General features: G+C 43.3%; 1 protein-coding gene across 4 annotated transcripts in view; it reads left to right on the top strand.

Annotated features, from left to right (window-relative positions):
• The first annotated feature begins 887 nt into the window (after positions 1-887).
• LOC116977834 (fizzy-related protein homolog) overlaps positions 888-18,178 on the top strand; it is a 41,565-nt gene continuing 24,274 nt past the window's right edge. The window contains exons 1-3 of one of the 4 annotated variants that reach the window (XM_033028640.1): positions 1,071-1,251; positions 4,607-4,663; positions 10,101-10,302. In XM_033028640.1, the coding sequence (XP_032884531.1) occupies positions 10,228-10,302 (75 nt within the window). In that variant the 5' untranslated portion in view covers positions 1,071-1,251; positions 4,607-4,663; positions 10,101-10,227. Of the gene's footprint in view, positions 965-1,070; positions 1,252-1,286; positions 1,909-4,606; positions 4,664-10,100; positions 10,303-18,178 lie in introns of those variants that run through there. The other 3 variants (XM_033028641.1, XM_033028638.1, XM_033028639.1) reach the window with 3 other exon arrangements.

Genomic DNA, 18,178 nt, shown 5'->3' with positions numbered 1-18,178 from the left:
TCTCCTGCGCTTGCAGGGGAAAGTACCTGGGATGGCGATGGTTTGGGCGGAAAGAGACAAGTTGACCACGGAGTTGCGGAGGGAACAGTCTGCGGAAAGTGGAACGGGGCGGAGATGGGAAGATGTGGGATCCCATTGGAGGTGGCTAAAATGTCGGAGGATTATGTGTTATACGCGTCGGCTGATGGGGTGGAGTGTGGGGACTAGCGGGGACTCTGTCCCTGTTACGATGGGGGAGGGGGAGCAAGAGCGGAGCTGCGGGATATCGTGGAGACCCTAATGAGGGCCTCATCTATAAAGGAAGAGGAAAGCTCCCTTACCCTAAAGAATGAGGCCTGGTGTGAGGCCTATTTGAATCCTAAAGATTGAGGACATCTGTTCCCCCAGCTAACAATGATCTATTCTACATTTTCCTTGATCTACATTCCCTTTGCCCTGTTTTCACATCTTTACACTTCCTTATCTATGTATCACCTTCCTGACGTCATTCTGAAGAAGGGTCTCGTAACGTCACCCATTCCTTCTCTCCAGAGATGCTGCCTGTCCCGCTGAGTTATTCAATAATTTTGTGTCCATCTTCGGTTTAAACCAGCATCTGCCGTTCCTTCATACATGTTTCAGACAATTCTTGTTTGTACAGTGTGTCAAACACCTTACAGCCTGTATATGACATCATAACGAGAATTACACACAGTCCTTCTGCCTCCTCTTAAGTCAACCATGACTTAGTAACTGAAACTTTAGCTGTTCATTCCCGTTTTCCGACATTTTTATGTGTTGTAAATCTATAAACATCAGATTTTTGGTGACGTTGCAGATTTGATTCTAGAGCCTTAATTGACTGAACTTGCCGTCTATTTCACGAATAACTACACTACTGGTTATTACCAGCAGGGAGACTAAACAGACTGTTGAGAAAAGGTATACAGATAAGACGGTAAACGTATCTTCTAAATCGATGCAGGTGATTACAAAAACACATATATACACAATGAAATACATCTTACAGAGCATTTGTCTGTGATGAAATACAACCCTCCCATTTATGGCAGCCATTCCCATAGTGCTGTGCACTTTCTTGCCACGGAGCCATATTGAGTCGGGATTCTTTATAAACAGGCTGAATGGGACGCGAAAGGTTTTTTTATTTTCTTTATCCTGTCATTTTGAATGAGGTTACAGGCCACACATCAGTTTAAACATTCCACAGCGAAGGAGCAAATGATTTTTTATTATCGGTGCCGTGAGAAGGTAATCAAATCTCAATTGCGGGAAAGTCCTCCGTGACAACTCTGCATCCATAGTAAACGGCGTTTTGGGGCACCAAAAGTGGACAGACGGGATGGAGATTTATTTCACTACCGAATGTTGATACATTTCGTTGCAATGTTTCCATTGTGTTCCCGGAGATCTCGTGTTGCTCATTTCGAGGCGAAGCGTTCCATTAGAATGTTTTGGATTTTGTTGTGGTGTGAAATTGACACAACTGCCTGGTAACCAGGTTTGTTGCTATCAGGCCGGCCCTCCCTCACTATGTAGTCGAAAATTTATACTTGTGATTGTTCTCCCCTCTACAACTTTAATTAAAACCTCGCAACATATTTGACTTGTAATCGTTTTATTCCCTGACAAGGTAGACTTGTCTTCCGGAACTATTTTTCGAATATGTGCGTGTACTTCAATTGTTATAGTCGTAGCACAACTCTTTTCGTGAGTGCCGGGAACTTTTCCGAAGGGTTTGGACCGGCTAGTTGAACACCACGGGAATTACATGTGTGAGCTTTGAGCTAATCACGAACGTCGTTTACCAACTGGTATTTAATTTGCCAGTGTCCGAGAAGGAGGGGGGGGGGAAATCGTGATTTGCGCGAGTGTTTGGACGTAAATATTCTTCCTGGAGTTTGGAAAGTAAGATTGTCACGTCTCCAGTTCTGGACATTGGCTATTATTTATTGAACTTTTACATTTTTATTTGCGACTGGATTGCGTTCGGTCTCTGACACCGTCTTGTTTTATTTCACTTTTGTATTGTTTTGTGGGAATGTAATCGTAAAGTATTGACGAGAGACATTTTAGGATTTCCTCTTTGCTTCTTTAATGTAACCATACCATTGAAGGTAACTATACCATTGCATTGTACTACTGAATACACGATTAATTATTCACTGTCTATGATTATTCATGATGTAGAAGTTTCCATTATAAAGATAGTGATATGAATTTAGAATGCAAAAGGTATACCAGTGTGCGGAAATAGTTTTTCATATTATGTATTATCCTAAATTTAAAATGCTTCCTCATTTTAAGCATATGGTGGAGATGGTAAGGCTTGAGAGAGATGTTTGGTTAGAACTTCCATTGTTAATCACTCAGAGTTCCAATAATATAAAAGTAGAACAAGAATCAGAAGATTAAGCTGCGATGAGATGGAATGGTGAAATGAGAGCGGGGCAGAATATCATGAAAGAACGGTGAGCTGATAGTTTTTTTTAGTCTGGTTAGATCATACAGAATAGTTGCACAATAGTGTCATTGAGCCCAATAAACTCCTGAGAATTGAATTGTCTAATAACATAAGGAATAGAAATGGCACTGATTATTCCTGAAGCTTCCCTTGCTGGTTATTCTACTTTGATTGCCAAACTCTGCTACGTAAATTTATCTCAGCAGTGATGGGATTAGAAGTAGTACAGTTGGCCTTTGCACACAAACAAAAATTGTTTTTGACTCCTGCTCCTGTTTGGTATATTGTGGCATCATCCGAGTGTGTAGTTGCATTAGGTTATGCACTGACTTTAATAGTTCTGCAGGCTGCATGGATCCTGCTACACTGCATCACTTGCTGACATGCAGCTGAGGCATTGCAGCACTCTGTCACCTGTCTCACTTGGGGAGCAGGAAGGAATTATATCAGTGACTACTTTGGCTCTAATGTTTGAGCTCTAGCTGTTACCAGTTCAATTTTAGAACAAACCTCTGAAATGCACAAATGAGTGACCTAGTGCTATGGTTATCAGATTTGTTCTTGTATGGAAGTTCCTGGGTAATGAGATGAAATCGGAGTGTAGAGTGAAACTACAATGTATCATCCAAGTTCAACAATATAGTGAGACATGAACTTTTATCTTTGTTGCCACTGATTTGCAGATATTTAGCATGTGGGTCCAATGTTAAAAAGACAAAAAAAAAACACGGGGCTGGAGTAACTCAATGGGTCAGACAGCATCTCTGGAGGACATGGATAGGCGTTGTTTCAGGTCAGAACCCTTCTCATGCTGATTATAATGTAGAGGGGAGAGACAGCTGGAAAAGAGGTGGACAAAGCCTGGCAAATGATAGGTGGACAAAAGTGCTGGAGAAACTCAGCGGGTGCAGCAGCATCTATGGAGCGAAGGAAATAGGCAACGTTTCGGGCCGAAACCCTTCTTCAGACTGATAGGTGGATTAAATGATAGGTGGATACTGGTGAGTGGGGGGTTTGAAAGGCAGATAGGTGGACAAAGGTTAGAGGTGAAAAGGAAGCAAAAAGGTGTCATATAAGGAGAAAATAAGAGGGGAATATAAAGCCAGAGAGAAGGATACAGGGTGGGGTGGAATGTGGGTAGGATAATGGGAAAAATGGATGCGCACCATGGTGGGTCACAGGAAAGAGAGGGACGGGGAAAAAAGGGGAGCGTTAGCTAAAATTGGAGAAATCGATGTCCATACTGTTTGGTAGTAAGCTACTCGGGTGGAATATTAGGTGCTGTTCCTCCAGTTCGCAAATGGCCTCACTCTGGTATTGGAGGAGGCCAAGGATAAAAAGTTCAGGAATGGAAGTTAAAATATTTAGCAAAGAAGGGGTAAATCGAGCAGGCCTAGGCAGACCAAGTGCAGTGCTCAGCAAAACAGTTGTCCAGTGTGCCCTTCTTCTCACTGGTGCACAGGAGGCCACATTTTAAGTGCTGAATGCAGTAGATGAGTTTCAAGGAGGTGCATATGAGCTCCTGCCTCACCTGGATAGGCTGCTGGAGTTTCCCGGAGGGATAAAAGGGCCAACCTAAAATGACGCTGACTTTAAATACATTTTCTTTTCTCCCTGAGAAATATATACCTAATTTGCTTTTTTTTTCCCTTTGACTACATCGGTAAAAATAAATAATGAATGAGAATTTGAATATTTAGGCCATCAGATATGTATTTGTTCAACTGACCATGTAGGAAAAAAAAAAGTGGGATAACTGCCCCCATGAGAATGGGATTGAAGTTTATCTGAGGATATTTTGGGAGGGGCAGCGTGATTTATTTAATTTTGCAGAGATTTGTAATATAGTGGATTTTAAAGTTAAAATGCCATCCGTAAAATACCATGCTCTTAAATACATTTGAAAAACATAGAAATATAGTGCTGATATATTTGTGAATATTGCTAAATTTAACAAAGATTTGAGTTGTAATTGTGATAGAGTAGTGTAGTCAATGATTTAATCTCTGGTAAGTAGACTGATGATCTGAAGGGTTACTTCCCATTTATGTATAATTTTTTAATATAAAATTATATAGCGGGATGGTGGAATTTAATTCTTGCCTCGTTGATTTGAATTGTGCATCCTGTTGTATACAATAGATCAGGACTGAGAAGCCAGTTACATAGAAGAGGATAGAGGTACCATTGCCTTTTATAGTAAGTAATCACTTTATAATGAGACATTAGAAATGTGTAGAATAGGTGGTTATTTTTACTGTATGCAATTGAAGATGCTGGATATAGTGTAATTGCTCTGGCAGATGTTATTCTGCAATTGCAAAAATCAAACATGTCACTTGTATTTCAAGTGTTGATATTTCACAAAATTAATCCAAGTAATGTGACAAAGGAGAAGGATTGAGGATACGAATTTGAAATTAGTATTAAAAATGAAATTAGATTATGTTGCTTTGTAGGTAAATGGAATTGACTCCAATTATATAATGTACATTGTAAATAAATGTGACTACCCATCCCTTCCCTCCTGTTAAATTGATTCCTTTTCCTTGAATTCCAGTAAATGAATCAGTTGTAGCGATGGTGTGTTTTCATTAGGAATAAACTCATTTCCGTCCTTTTGTTGAATTCGGCAATCTGAATTTTTCTTAGATTATGAGCTTGTTTGCACACTGGAACAATGTCAAACCTATTCTTTAATAGGATTTCATTTTGTGATTCATTGTATCTTTTGCTTGTATGTTTCTGGCCTTGTGACTGAGTGACCGATTTCTTCTATTTACCTACTGTAGGACTGATGCAAGGTGATGCTGCAGTGGCTGGTACAGGCTCGGGAGTGTTTCCTTTTTAACATGTAATCCCACTTCAAAATAATAAATGTAGAATGCAGAAAATTTGCATTTAAATAAGTGAGAGATTCTGTGAATCAGCAGAGTAACTTAACTCTGACAACAAAATCCAGCAGTCTACCTTATTCTGTGATGACACTTTCAAAAGTTGTTCGGGCAATTTGTATAGAGTTTTTTCTGGCTAGCCACAATGTGCTTCGTGAAATAGTTTTATTTTTAACAGGCTTTCAGCAACAACATACTATTTAGGTGCAGTCTTTAATACTTTGTGGAATTACAAGTCAGGAGCATTCTTGTAGTTCAGAGGTGCAAAGGAGACATAAAGGGAGTCAGCTAAGGAGATAAGAGGTGGAGGGAAGAACCTGGGTGGAAGGGAATTGTGTTTTTCATTTGGCTTGGGATGGAAAGGAAAACATGGAAATTATTTTCATCTTTGCTTGCATCTAGGATTTGGGTATAGAAAATTTCTAAGAGGCATACGTAGATACTCTGAGACGGTCAGAACCTTCTCAGGATGGAAATAAAATATTAGAAGGCAGAGCTTTAAGGTAAGAGGGGCAAAGTTTAAAGGAGATGTGTGGGGCAAGTATTTTACTCAGTGGTGAGTGAGTGGCTAGAATGCACTGCATGGAGTGATGGTGGAAGCAGAGACTAGTGTGGTGTTTAAGAGACTTTTGGATAGGCACATGGATATGCAGAGAATCAATTATGTGCAGGCAGATAACTTAGTTTAGTTTATTGTCATGTGTACCGAGGTGCAGTGAAAAGCTTTTGTTGCGTGCTAACCAGTCAACGGAAAGACAATACCGTTGTCAACAAAATAGAGAGAGTACAGAGGAGATTTACTAGAATGTTGCCTGGGTTTCAGCAACTAAGTTACAGAGAAAGGTTGAACAAGTTAGGGCTTTATTCTTTGGAGCGCAGAAGGTTAAGGGGGGACTTGATAGAGGTTTTTAAAATGATGAGAGGGATAGACAGAGTTGACGTGGAAAAGCTTTTCCCACTGAGAGTAGGGAAGATTCAAACAAGGGGACATGACTTGAGAATTAAGGGACTGAAGTTTAGGGGTAACATGAGGGGGAACTTCTTTACTCAGAGAGTGGTAGCTGTGTGGAATGAGCTTCCAGTGAAGGTGGTGGAGGCAGGTTCGTTTTTATCATTTAAAAATAAATTGGATAGTTATATGGATGGGAAAGGAATGGAGGGTTATGGTCTGAGCGCAGGTATATGGGACTAGGGGAGATTATGTGTTCGGCACGGACTAGAAGGGTCGAGATGGCCTGTTTCCGTGCTGTAATTGTTATATGGTTATATGGTTAATACATGATTACAATCAAGCCTTTCACCGTGTACAGATGCATGGTAAAGGGAAACTTTATCTTGGTCTTGTGTTTAGCATTGACTTTGTGGGCCATAGGGCCTGTGCTGTACTCGTCTATGAATCCCTCAAACCTCCCCCCACCCCCTCCAATCATTAATGGGACAGACTGGACTGTTGTTAGAATAGATATATGCCAAAATGATCCTGTACTCCTTGCTGCTCCAGTATAGTTTTGCAAGAAAGAAGATGGTGAGAGGAATGGTTAAAAACAAGACAGAATTCTGAAATAAGTACTAAGTGGTAAATGTTGCTACAACAATTAAATATTATTTGTCAGAGTGAATTAAACAATGCTAGATAGTATGTTGTTGAATTATTGAGACTTGTGTTGAGCAAACAGGGTGGACACAATCTGGCTGCCTTGCTAGGTGAGCTTAAAAAGCAGAGAAATTGGGATTGCATTCCACTTGAAAAGAGAGATTGGATACATTTTTATAAAAATCCGTAGCTCAGTAACAGGAATACATAGAATGGAAAATAGGTGACTGTATGCGACTCTCATGACTGGGAGCACCCAGTGTAGTGAGGCCTTGTAATGCAACACGGTGAAGTTGGTGATTTGAAGTAGAGGCTTTCACAAATTTTAATACCAGGTTCAATAAGGTTGAGTGAAAGGGGATAAAGACAAATGTATAAGATTACAGGTGTGCTGGCATAGAAGGCAAATATCAACCCAGGAGTGGTCTGAAATTGAATCATAACTTCCATGTAGAAGGTGGAAATGCACATACACCAGGAGGAGTCACAATCACAAATGAGCCTGAGTATCACAAACTTTCAATTGAAAATTGTATTTTTTGGCAAATATATATCAGTTACTTGCACATACCTCATTCGAGCAAGACTAAAGAGTATTTTCTGGAGGCTGGACTTGCTCCACCATTTACGAGTAATTTTTGTAACAAACTACAAATATTAGTCACTACACGCTGCATGCACATGCAGCTGTTTTAGTTCACACTGAAATTACTAGTTACTGCTTGGGCTCCTCTCTACCGCTGTTCTGCATTAGTTGTTTTCTGAGTATATTCAGAAAATTCCATTTTAACCTTGTTTTACAGTCAAAGTGTAGAAACAAAGAACTGTAGATGCTGGTTTACAAAAAAGGACCCAAATTGCTGGAGCACCTCAGCAGGCCAGGCAGCATCTCTGGAGAACATGGATAGGTTGAGGGCCCTTCTTCAAACTGATTGTCGGAGGGGGAAAGAAATCTGGAAGAGAGAAGGGGCAGGACAAAGCCCCATATCCCTTGATTCCGTTAGCCCTAAGAGCTATATCCAACTCTCTCTTGAATACATCCAGTCAATTGGGCACAACTGCCTTCTGTGGCAGAGGTCATCCAGCCATGGATTCCATTTGCTTTCTCATGGCAACCATGGTGTGTACAAGCTGGCAAGTCATTTGCTCTCTACATAGTTGTTTTTGGGATGTGAATGATGCTATGTAAATACAGAATGTATTCCTACTTTGAAGTAAGCAAAGGGCCACATAATTGGGAAAGGGCAACTGTGATTTCTGCATAATATTCCATCTCATTGTAGTTCTGAACTGTTGATTGCTGAATCTGACAGATAGTGTTCCTGGTTGTATTTTACTTCTATCCTACCTAGTATGATTTGTAACAGAAGTTAAACAAATGTTTCTAAGCATTGGGAGTAATGGTTGAAGTAGCAATTTTATGGCATAGATTTCTCTAGGCATACTTTGAAGCATTTACATGATGCCGGTCTCATGTTGAGCATAAGTGGGCTCCCAACTGACTCATGTTTATGTGTGGTCTAGAATGACTCTAGTTTTGCCTTCAATCATAATTGCATCAAATGACTCCCTTGAACCTAAGGAGTTTGCTGGTGAAGTAAATGGACCTGAGCAAATCTAGTGAGGCAGATTATAGTGGACAGAGCTACTGACTGTCGCTGCCAACGCCACCCCCGGCCTGCTCTGCCTCCCGGGCTGCTTCCAGGCTGGGCTGCTGCTCCGCCTTCATGGCTGGCACACACGACCACCACTGCCGGCCCACACAGCCACCACTGCCGGCCCACACAGCCACAACTGCCGGCCCACACAGCCACAACTGCCGGCCCACATAGCCACAACTGCCGGCCCACATAGCCACAACTGCCGGCCCACATAGCCACAACTGCCGGCCCACATAGCCACAACTGCCGGCCCACACAGCCACCACTGCCCCCCACATAGCCACCACTGCCGGCCCCCACAGCCACCACTGCCCCCCACATAGCCACCACTGCCGGCCCCCACAGCCACCACTGCCCCCCACATAGCCACCACTGCCGGCCCACACAGCCACAACTGCCGGCCCACATAGCCACAACTGCTGGCCCACACAGCCACCACTGCCCCCCACATAGCCACCACTGCCGGCCCCCACAGCCACCACTGCCCCCCACATAGCCACCACTGCCGGCCCCCACAGCCACCACTGCCCCCCACATAGCCACCACTGCCGGCCCCCACAGCCACAACTGCCGGCCCCCACAGCCACCACTGCCCCCCACACAGCCACAACTGCCGGCCCCCACAGCCACAACTGCCGGCCCACATAGCCACCACTGCCGGCCCCCACAGCCACCACTGCCGGCCCCCACAGCCACCACTGCCGGCCCACACAGCCACAACTGCCGGCCCACACAGCCACAACTGCCGGTACACACAGCTTCTTCGGCAGCACCTGCTGCTGATGACCCTTAAACGCACTCCGGGAGCCGTAACCAATGACCCTTCTGCTCTTTCACCCACCAACTGACCTGGATTCCAGTCTTAGTTCCTGACTGAGAATCTGAAGAAGGTCCTGATACTGAAATGTCAGCAATCCATGTTCTCCAAAGATGCTGCCTGACCTGTTGAGTTACACCAGCACTTTGTAACCGGCATCTGCTGTTCTTTGCCTCTACTACTTATGCATTGATACTCTATTACTTGGTATTCCCTCACTGAGTGGTTTAATATCAAATGCACATGACAAACACAAGTATCAATGGTAGACAAAAATGCTGGAGAAACTCAGCGGGTGAGGCAGCATCTATGGAGCGAAGGAAATAGGCAACGTTTCGGGCCGAAACCCTTCTTCATCTCGAAACGTTGCCTATTTCCATCGCTCTATAGATGCTGCCTCACCCGCTGAGTTTCTCCAGCACTTTTGTCTACCTTTGATTTTCCAGCATCTGCAGTTCCTTCTTAAACGAGTATCAATGGTAAGGCTTTGTAAATTACTACATAACATCATCTTGCCTTCACACATTAATATAAGGTAATAAATGATCTTCATGCAAATTGGACTGAAGTAACTTGTAGAATGACAGTTTTCATATATATTTGTCTATATTGGGATCTTATTATTTTGGATGCATAATTTGAATTGTTTTCTCTCTCTCTCTCTCTGCAGGAATGCGAATTAGTAAAGGCTACAGGGTGAATGGGAGTTCATATCCTCAACTGGCTGACGGTGTTACCTGCTGTGTTGCTGCTGCTTCCCTACTCAACCCCTGCAGTCGTGTGTATCTCGTGGAACTATGGACCAAGAATATGAGCGGAGGCTTCTTCGACAAACACATTTCCAAAATGTCTCAGAAAATATGCTTTCTCCGGTAAGTGAAGTAGTGGGTTGTGCAGCGAGTTGTAGATCAATATTATACTGCTACATACCGTATATACGTGCTGGAGGATTGATCTTTGATTCCTGGGTCCTTGACACATCATTGAACATGAGAAACAGAAGCAGGATGTAAGCCTGTCAGTCCTGTGAGCCCCCTCTGCCTTTGCATAAGATCATGACCGATTGATGAAATGAAAGATACAGCATGGAAACAGGACTTTAGCCCACCAAGTCCATGCTGACCATCGATCACCCATTCACTCTAGTGCTGTTATCCTACTTTCTCATCCACTCCTTACACATTTAAGGCAACACAGAGGCTACGACTGGGCAGCACAGTGGCACAGCGGTAGAGTTGCTGCCTTACAGCGCTTGCAGCACCGGAGACCCGGATTCGATCCCGACTATGGGCGCTGTCTGTACGAAGTTTGTACTTTCTCCCTGTGACCGCGTGGGTTTTCTCCGAGATCTTCGGTTTCCTCCCACACTCCAAAAACGTACAGGTTTGTAGGTTAATTGGCTTGGGTTTGTATACTTGGTATTAGTGTAAATCATCACTAGTGTGTGTAGGCTTGTGTTAATGTACAGGGATCGCTGGTCAGTGTGGACTCAATGGGCCAAAGAGCCTGTTTCTGCGCTGTATCTCTAAACTAAACAAAATTTACCTACAAATCCACACATCTTTGGGATGTGGCAAGAAACCAGAGCAACTAGAGGAAACCCACGGAATCACAGGGTGTACTCCGTACAGACAGCGCTGAGGTCGGAATTGAACCGGGTCTCGGTGAACCCTGTGAGGCAGCAGCTCTACCAGATGTGCCATCCAAAGCCAAGATTGATATGATTTTGACTTCAACACCACATTTTCACTCTCAAGACCTATGGTTCTTATTTGAAAATCTAATTTTGTAATGACAATCGAAAACAGAAAGCAGTGCTCGGGCATAATTACTCACTTTAGAAGTGAGCGTATGAATTCTCTACAATCAATTTACATGTGAATAAAAATAAACTATTGCATGTGAAATAATTGCCTCTTTTTTTAAGAGGCCTTGCCTCTGATTTCCTGCTTCCCTCCCACCTCCATCAACATGCCCACTGCCAACCCATCATTTACCATCACTGCTTCCCCTCTGTGTAGAGTGTCATTGGATTGATAGCTCTTTGCCCCTCATGTTATTGCCATAGAAACCGCCTCCATGCACTCTAATCACAACATCAAATTTGAGTGACGTGATAATTTCAAGGCTGATACTGGAATTACAAATGAGGCAACATTTTTCTTCCTTCTATTTCCAAAGTATGGGCATCTGTTCCAAAGCTTTTGTGTACAACACAGTGGAAAGAACAAATGCCAATTCACACCCTGCTGCTTGCTTTGGTGCTTGGCTGGTCTGGGCAGTGGCATTGACGATATGTAACTTCACAACAAGCAGTGGTTGAAAATGACATAGGAAATTTCTGATAACGCCATCATTCAAGTGATCCGATTCCTAATCTCTGTATGGTACTGGGAAGGGTGCAGGAGGTATACTGAACTCTGTGATTTGTAAAAAATCTTTTGTCTCAAAACGATTTGTTTTCTGTCGGTCTCTCAAAGATTTGCTTCTTGTTCAGTCATTGCCATACTAGGATTTGTTTTGTGGATTGTTTTTGAAAGTGCCTCCCCTCCCCTGCCTCGTGGGTGTTGCCGTGTGCGGTGCTGCTGATCCTGTTTGTCTGGGATGAAGCTGGTTAGCAGAGAGGGACTTGTAGTAATTGGTATGGGAGGGGGGGAAATAATCTAAACTTGTGTTGCCCAGATCAAGTTTTAGAGGTTCCACGTCTGATTGGATGTCTGATGTTGTTTGCCTTCTGGACTGATGCAACATCTGTACGAGATGAAAACCTGGTTTAAAAAATGCATAGTTAATTTCACAAGGGAATTTATAATGCACCTGGGGACATTAACCATCGAGCTCTTTCCCAGCAATATACTGCCCCAGTACTGTTATGTACAGAGACTTGCACACACTTGGAGGCTTATTGTAAGCGGGTAGACAGCAGCGTCTACTAAAGAATGTGCTGAGGCAAATTTTGGGGTCAGCAAATATGAACATCTATGGATTGATTCCTGTCTGTCAGTGGGCAGGCTGGTATAATGTGACAGGAACTTCGGGCGCAGTGCTGAATTTAAATACAATTGTATGAGCTGGAGGGTTAGCTGAGTGGACAAAGAAACATATAGGGTGGCACAGCTGGTAGATCTGCTGCCTTGCAGTGCCACAGACATGGGTTCAATCCTGGCTTTGGGTGCTATCGGTGTGGAGTCCCTACGACAGCATGGGTTTCCTCCAGGTGCTCTGGTTTCCTCTCACATCCCAAGGATGCGCAAGTTTGTAGGTTAATTGGTGTTGAACATGATCAAATTCACATATAGTGGTTAGAATTTGATCATAGTAAAAGAATAGTCTTTTATTAGCAGCTCTACAGAGGTAACTTCATCTCAGCATGCATAACTAGTCTAAGAGCGAGAGAGAGAGCTCTCTAATAAGCCTGTGGGCAGAGCCACGGTATGAGTGACACTACATCCTCCCTCTTAAAGAATAAATCAGTGTATGGATACACTGATCTGTTCTGTAGTCATGCCTACTATGTTCTGTTGTGCTGAAGCAAAGCAAGAATGTCATTGTCCCATCAGGGACACATGACAATAAACTCTCTAGAATCTTGAATAAATGCAAATACAAAACTATTGACTATGTAAAGCATACATAGTAAATGGCAATAAACTATATAAAGCAAACTTAGTAAATGGCAATAAACTGGAGGAAGGTCAAGTGGTCGAGCTTAGCCCAGGTACTTCACGGTGGGTTTACAATCATCTCCAATTGGAGGCGTGGGTTCGAATCCCACTTCTGACACCATGTTGAACATGATCAAATTCACACACACACCCAACACATCTCTGAAGAAGGGTCTCGGCCCGAAATGTCACTCATTCCTTCTCTCCATTCCTTCTCTGCTGCCTGTCCCGCTGAGATACTCCAGCATTTTGTGTCTACGGTTTAAACCAACATCTGCAATTCCTTCCTTCACATCTACTTCTTTCCATGTGGTCCCAAAATAGTGTCTGTCACATCCAAATGTTCTTGTGTCTGTCACATCTAAACATTATTCACTTATCATGTATCTGTACACTGTGAATGGCTCGATTGTAATCATGTATTGTCTTTCCTCTGACTGGTTAACACACAATAAAAGCTTTACACTGTGCCTCGGCACACGTGACAAGAAACTAAACTGAAAATAAGGTGTTTAACATGTGGGATAGACCATCAATCCATTGCCTTCAGTCAGGAACACATCAAGCTGCCCAATACCAAGGTGTGCCAATAGCAGGCAGCATCAGGCGGGCGACTGGAACCTTTCCTGAGATTTTCTGGGGCAAACGTAAGATGGTCAGTTGTAATCTATAAGCAGCCGTGGTGCTCGGGGAGAAAGATGATCGATCGGAGGATAGTTGTTGGGGCGTGGAGAAGGAAGGTGATTCGCTTGGCTGGAAGGAATTTGGGAGAAGGTTGACCGTCAAGAAGGAGCAGCTTGGAGAAAGGGGAGGACATTTTGAGAGAGATTTTGTGGGAGCCAGGGGCTGAATGGAAGTCGGGGGAACCGAGAGGTGAGGATTTGCAGCATTACGCTCTGCTCGGCCCTGCTCTTCTAGAATACAAAAAGCTTGGCTAAGTAAGCTACTTTCCCTTTGCAGCATTACGCTCTGCTCGGCCTTGCTCTTCTAGAATACAGAAAACTTGGCTAAGTAAGCTACTTTCCATGCCGGGTAGTCACTGCTACATTTTTAGTTTCCAAATGTTTCATTATTTTCTCCTTTAGTCTGATTGTAACATTTTTCTTCCCACTGATGTTAAACTGCCCATTCTTTTAATTTACCGCATGTGTTTTATCATCATAGTTAGGTGAGAATAGGTGTTAGTTATCCACCAGTCGTCTGGAACTATGCCATTTGTTTTTAACAAGTTATTAGATGTTTCTAATATTGACTTTGTTGTCTCTTCCTCGGATTTGTTCAAGCGGTTAATCCTCTGAATCCGATCAGATTTTACAGTGAGTTTATGAGACTTTGCCATTGCCTTCCTGTCTCCTTTGTAAATTCTGAATCGTGCATTACTGCATTCTCTTCCATCTGCTTGAGATTCTATCAAGTCTACCACTCGGTATCTCTTGCCCCTTTCCTTTTGATTATATTTTGTACTTGTCACTTATTATTGCACTCTCCTCCATTGTACTTGTTGCATGCCTCTTTTCTTACCCTCAGCTTTTCCTTTAAGGAGTCTCATAAGTGTCAGCTAGCGCCCAAAAAAACGGCCCTTCGGCCCAACTTGTCCATGCCGACCAAGATGCCCCATCTAAGCTAGTCCCTGCATTTGGCCTATATCCCTCTAAACCTTTCCTATCCATGGATCTGTCTATGGGTCTTTTAAATGCTGTTCAGTATTCAGTATTTCTTTAATATCATTTCACTGAGTACTCGCATACACAGAGGAAACGAAAAAACGTTGCTCAATCGGTTTCCATTCAGTGTAAAAATAAGAACAAAAAAGGATAATACATAAAGCTTTAAAAACAAATTAAAATTACCATTTTTAAAAAGAAAGTTGGCCTAAAAATTAACAATATAATAAAAACAGTCATTCTGATTCACAGTGGCTTTACTTTGACAGGTGCCTAACTGTCAAAGTATGGGCGCGGTTGGATGTGTGGATGAGCGATATTTTGGGAGGGGACAAAGTCCGTTAATCAGTCTTATTGCCTGTGGGAAGAAGCTGAGGAGCATCCTGCTGGTTTTGCAGCTGATGCTCCTGTACCTCTTCCCAGATGGCAGAATGGAAAAGATGTGATGTGATGGGTGGTAGGGGTCCTGGATGATGGAGATGGCTCTGCTGATGCTCCGCTTCTTGTATATCTCCAGCAGGAAAGGGAGTGGGCACCGATAATCCTGCTGGCGGTCTTCACTGTTTAGTTGATATTGTTCATAAGCCTTGCAGCTCCCGAACCAGGAAGTGATGCCGTAGGTTATTATGCTTTCAATTGTGCCCCTATAAAAGGTTCTTAGATGGGCAGTGGGGAGACCTGCTTTCCGTAGTCTCCGGAGAGGGTGGAGTCGCTGTTGGGCTCTTTTGACCACTGCTGTGGTGTTGGTCATAGAGGTCAGGTCATCCGACAGGTGGAGTCCTAGGAACTTCACACTGCTGACCCTCTCCACAGCAGCTCCATCAATATACAGCGGTGTATGGTTTTGTTTTCCCGCCCTCCTGAAGTCGACCACCATCTCCTTAGTTTTTCCCACATTAAGAGTGAGGTTGTGGGATTTGCACCATCCTGTGAGCAGCTCCACCTCCATCCTGTACGCCGACTCATTATTGTCGCTGATGAGACCCACCACTGTTGTATCATCTGCGAACTTGTTGATATAGTTGTTATTGAGTCTAGCAGTACAATCATGTGTAAGCAGACTAAACAGCAGGGGGCTTAGGACACAGCCTTGGGGTGAGCCAGTGCTCACGGCGATGGTTTTTGATGTCCGACTGCCCACCCTGACTGTCTGCTGCCGTTGTGATAAAGTTAAGGACCCAGTTACAAGTGCCAGTATCCACCCCTAACAGCCTCAGCTTCTCCACCAGTTGCTGTGGGATGATTGTATTAAAAGCAGAGCTGAAGTCTATAAAGAGGATCCTGGCATAAGTATTTTTCCGGTCGAGGTGTGACAGTGCGAGGTTCAGTGTTGTGGAGACTGCGTCCTCTGTGGACCGGTTGGCTCTGAAAGCGAACTGCAGTGGGTCTAGGTCGGCAGGGAGACAATTTTTAATATGACCAAGTACAGTAGACAATAGACAATAGGTGCAGGAGTTGGCCATTCGGTCCTTCGAGCCAGCACCATCATTCAATGTGATCATGGCTGATCATCCACAATCAGTACCCCGTTCCTGTCTTCTCCCCATATCCCCTTGACTCCGCTATCTTTAAGAGCCCTATCTAGCTCTCTTTTGAAAGTATCCATAGAGGCCGTTTCGCAACTCTCTGTGTGAAAAAGTGTTTCCTCATCTCCGTTCTAAATGGCTTATCCCTTATTCTTAAACTGGTTCTGGCCCCTGGTTCTGGACTCCCCCAACATCAGGAACATGTTTCCTGCCTCTAGCTTGTCCAATCCCTTAATAATCTTATATGTTTCAATAAGATCACCTCTCATCCTAAATTCCCGTGTATACAAACCCAGTTGCTCTATTCTTTCAGCATATGACAGTCCCGCCATCCCGTGAATTAACCTTGTAAACCTACGCTGCACTCCCTCAATATCAAGAAGGTCTTTCCTCAAATTTGGAGACCAAAATTGCACACAATACTCCAGGTGTGGTCTCACTGGGGCCCTATACAACTGCAGAAGGATCTCTTTGTTCCTATACTCAACTCCTCTTGTTATAAAGGCCAACATGCCATTCGATTTCTTCACTGCCTGCTGTACCGGCATGCTTATTTTCATTGACTGGTGAACAAGGACCCCCCAGATTCCGTTGTACTTCCCCTTTTCCCAACTTGACACCATTTAGGTAATAATCTTCCTTCTTTGTTTTTGTTGCCAAAGTGGATAACCTCACATTTATCCGCATTAAACTGCATCTGCCCATTCACCCAACCTGTCCATGTCACCCTGCATCCTCATAGCATCCTGCTCACAGTTCACACTACCATCCAGCTTTGTGTCATCTGCAAATTTGCTAATGTTACTTATAATCCCTTCATCTAAATCATTAATATATATTGTAAATTGCTGTGGTCCCAGCACCGAGGGGTGTTTGGGCGGGGGATGGGGGGGGGGAGAGAGCTCAGAGAAAAGATGGGGTAAGAGCCATGGAGGGTATCATGGGGAGGGGGGCAGGAGTCAGCGAGGGGCCCTCTTTACTACTATCTACCTTTGATACCACTTTCAAGGAACAAAGTACCTTTACTCCTCGATCCCTCAGCTGTACGATACTCCCCAGTGCCCCACTGTGAATATCTTGCCCTGGTTTGACTTCCAAAATGCAATACCAGGCAATTATCTGCACCAAACTCCATTGGCCATTCCTCAGGCCACTTGCTCAGCTGATGAAGATCATGCTGTAATTGTTGATGACCATCTTCACTGTCTGCAGCACCACCAACCTTAGAGCCATCTGCAGACTTACTAATTACGCAGTGTACATTCTCATCCAAACCGTTGGTATAAACCACAATGGGCCCAGCATCAATCCCTGAGGCACACCAATTGCTGCAAGCCAATTCTGTATCCAGCACAACAGACTAAAAGGCAGCCATTTGTATACATTTTGGTTTCACCATGTAGAAATTACAGTACTGTTTATACTTAGTCACACCATTTCTGGGCACAGAGGCAAATAAATAAATGATGGGTCTTTGTCCCAAACATTATGGAGAGTACTGTATAGTCTTTCTACAGAATATATATTTTGAGCATATTTAAAATGTTTCCAATTGCTTTCCTGCATCATTATTTACAAATTTAGCCCATCATATTTTCCCAAATGCCATTGTAGCCCTTTCTATTGGTATTCTTGCTTGTTTAAATGTATTTACTAGATCCAGTACCCTCCTTACCTGCTTTGCATTGTAGGTTAAAAACTAGTGTAGTGCATATAACAAGAGATCTATTTTGTTTTCAGTGTTATGTAAGACCGCTTGCCAGTTAGCTACTCTTAGTAATGTGATTGAGCCTGCATGTATTTCCTTCTGCATTAATAATATTTATTGTAGTGAAAGCTATATTGTTTTTTTTTAATTAATTTGTTAAGTGTAGCTACATCATCTCCCTTTTC

This window comes from Amblyraja radiata, chromosome 10 (assembly GCF_010909765.2).
Source record: "Amblyraja radiata isolate CabotCenter1 chromosome 10, sAmbRad1.1.pri, whole genome shotgun sequence".
NCBI lineage: Eukaryota > Metazoa > Chordata > Chondrichthyes > Rajiformes > Rajidae > Amblyraja > Amblyraja radiata.
Note: the sequence above shows the minus strand (reverse complement) of the source record. Positions and strands in the feature narration are given on the sequence as shown.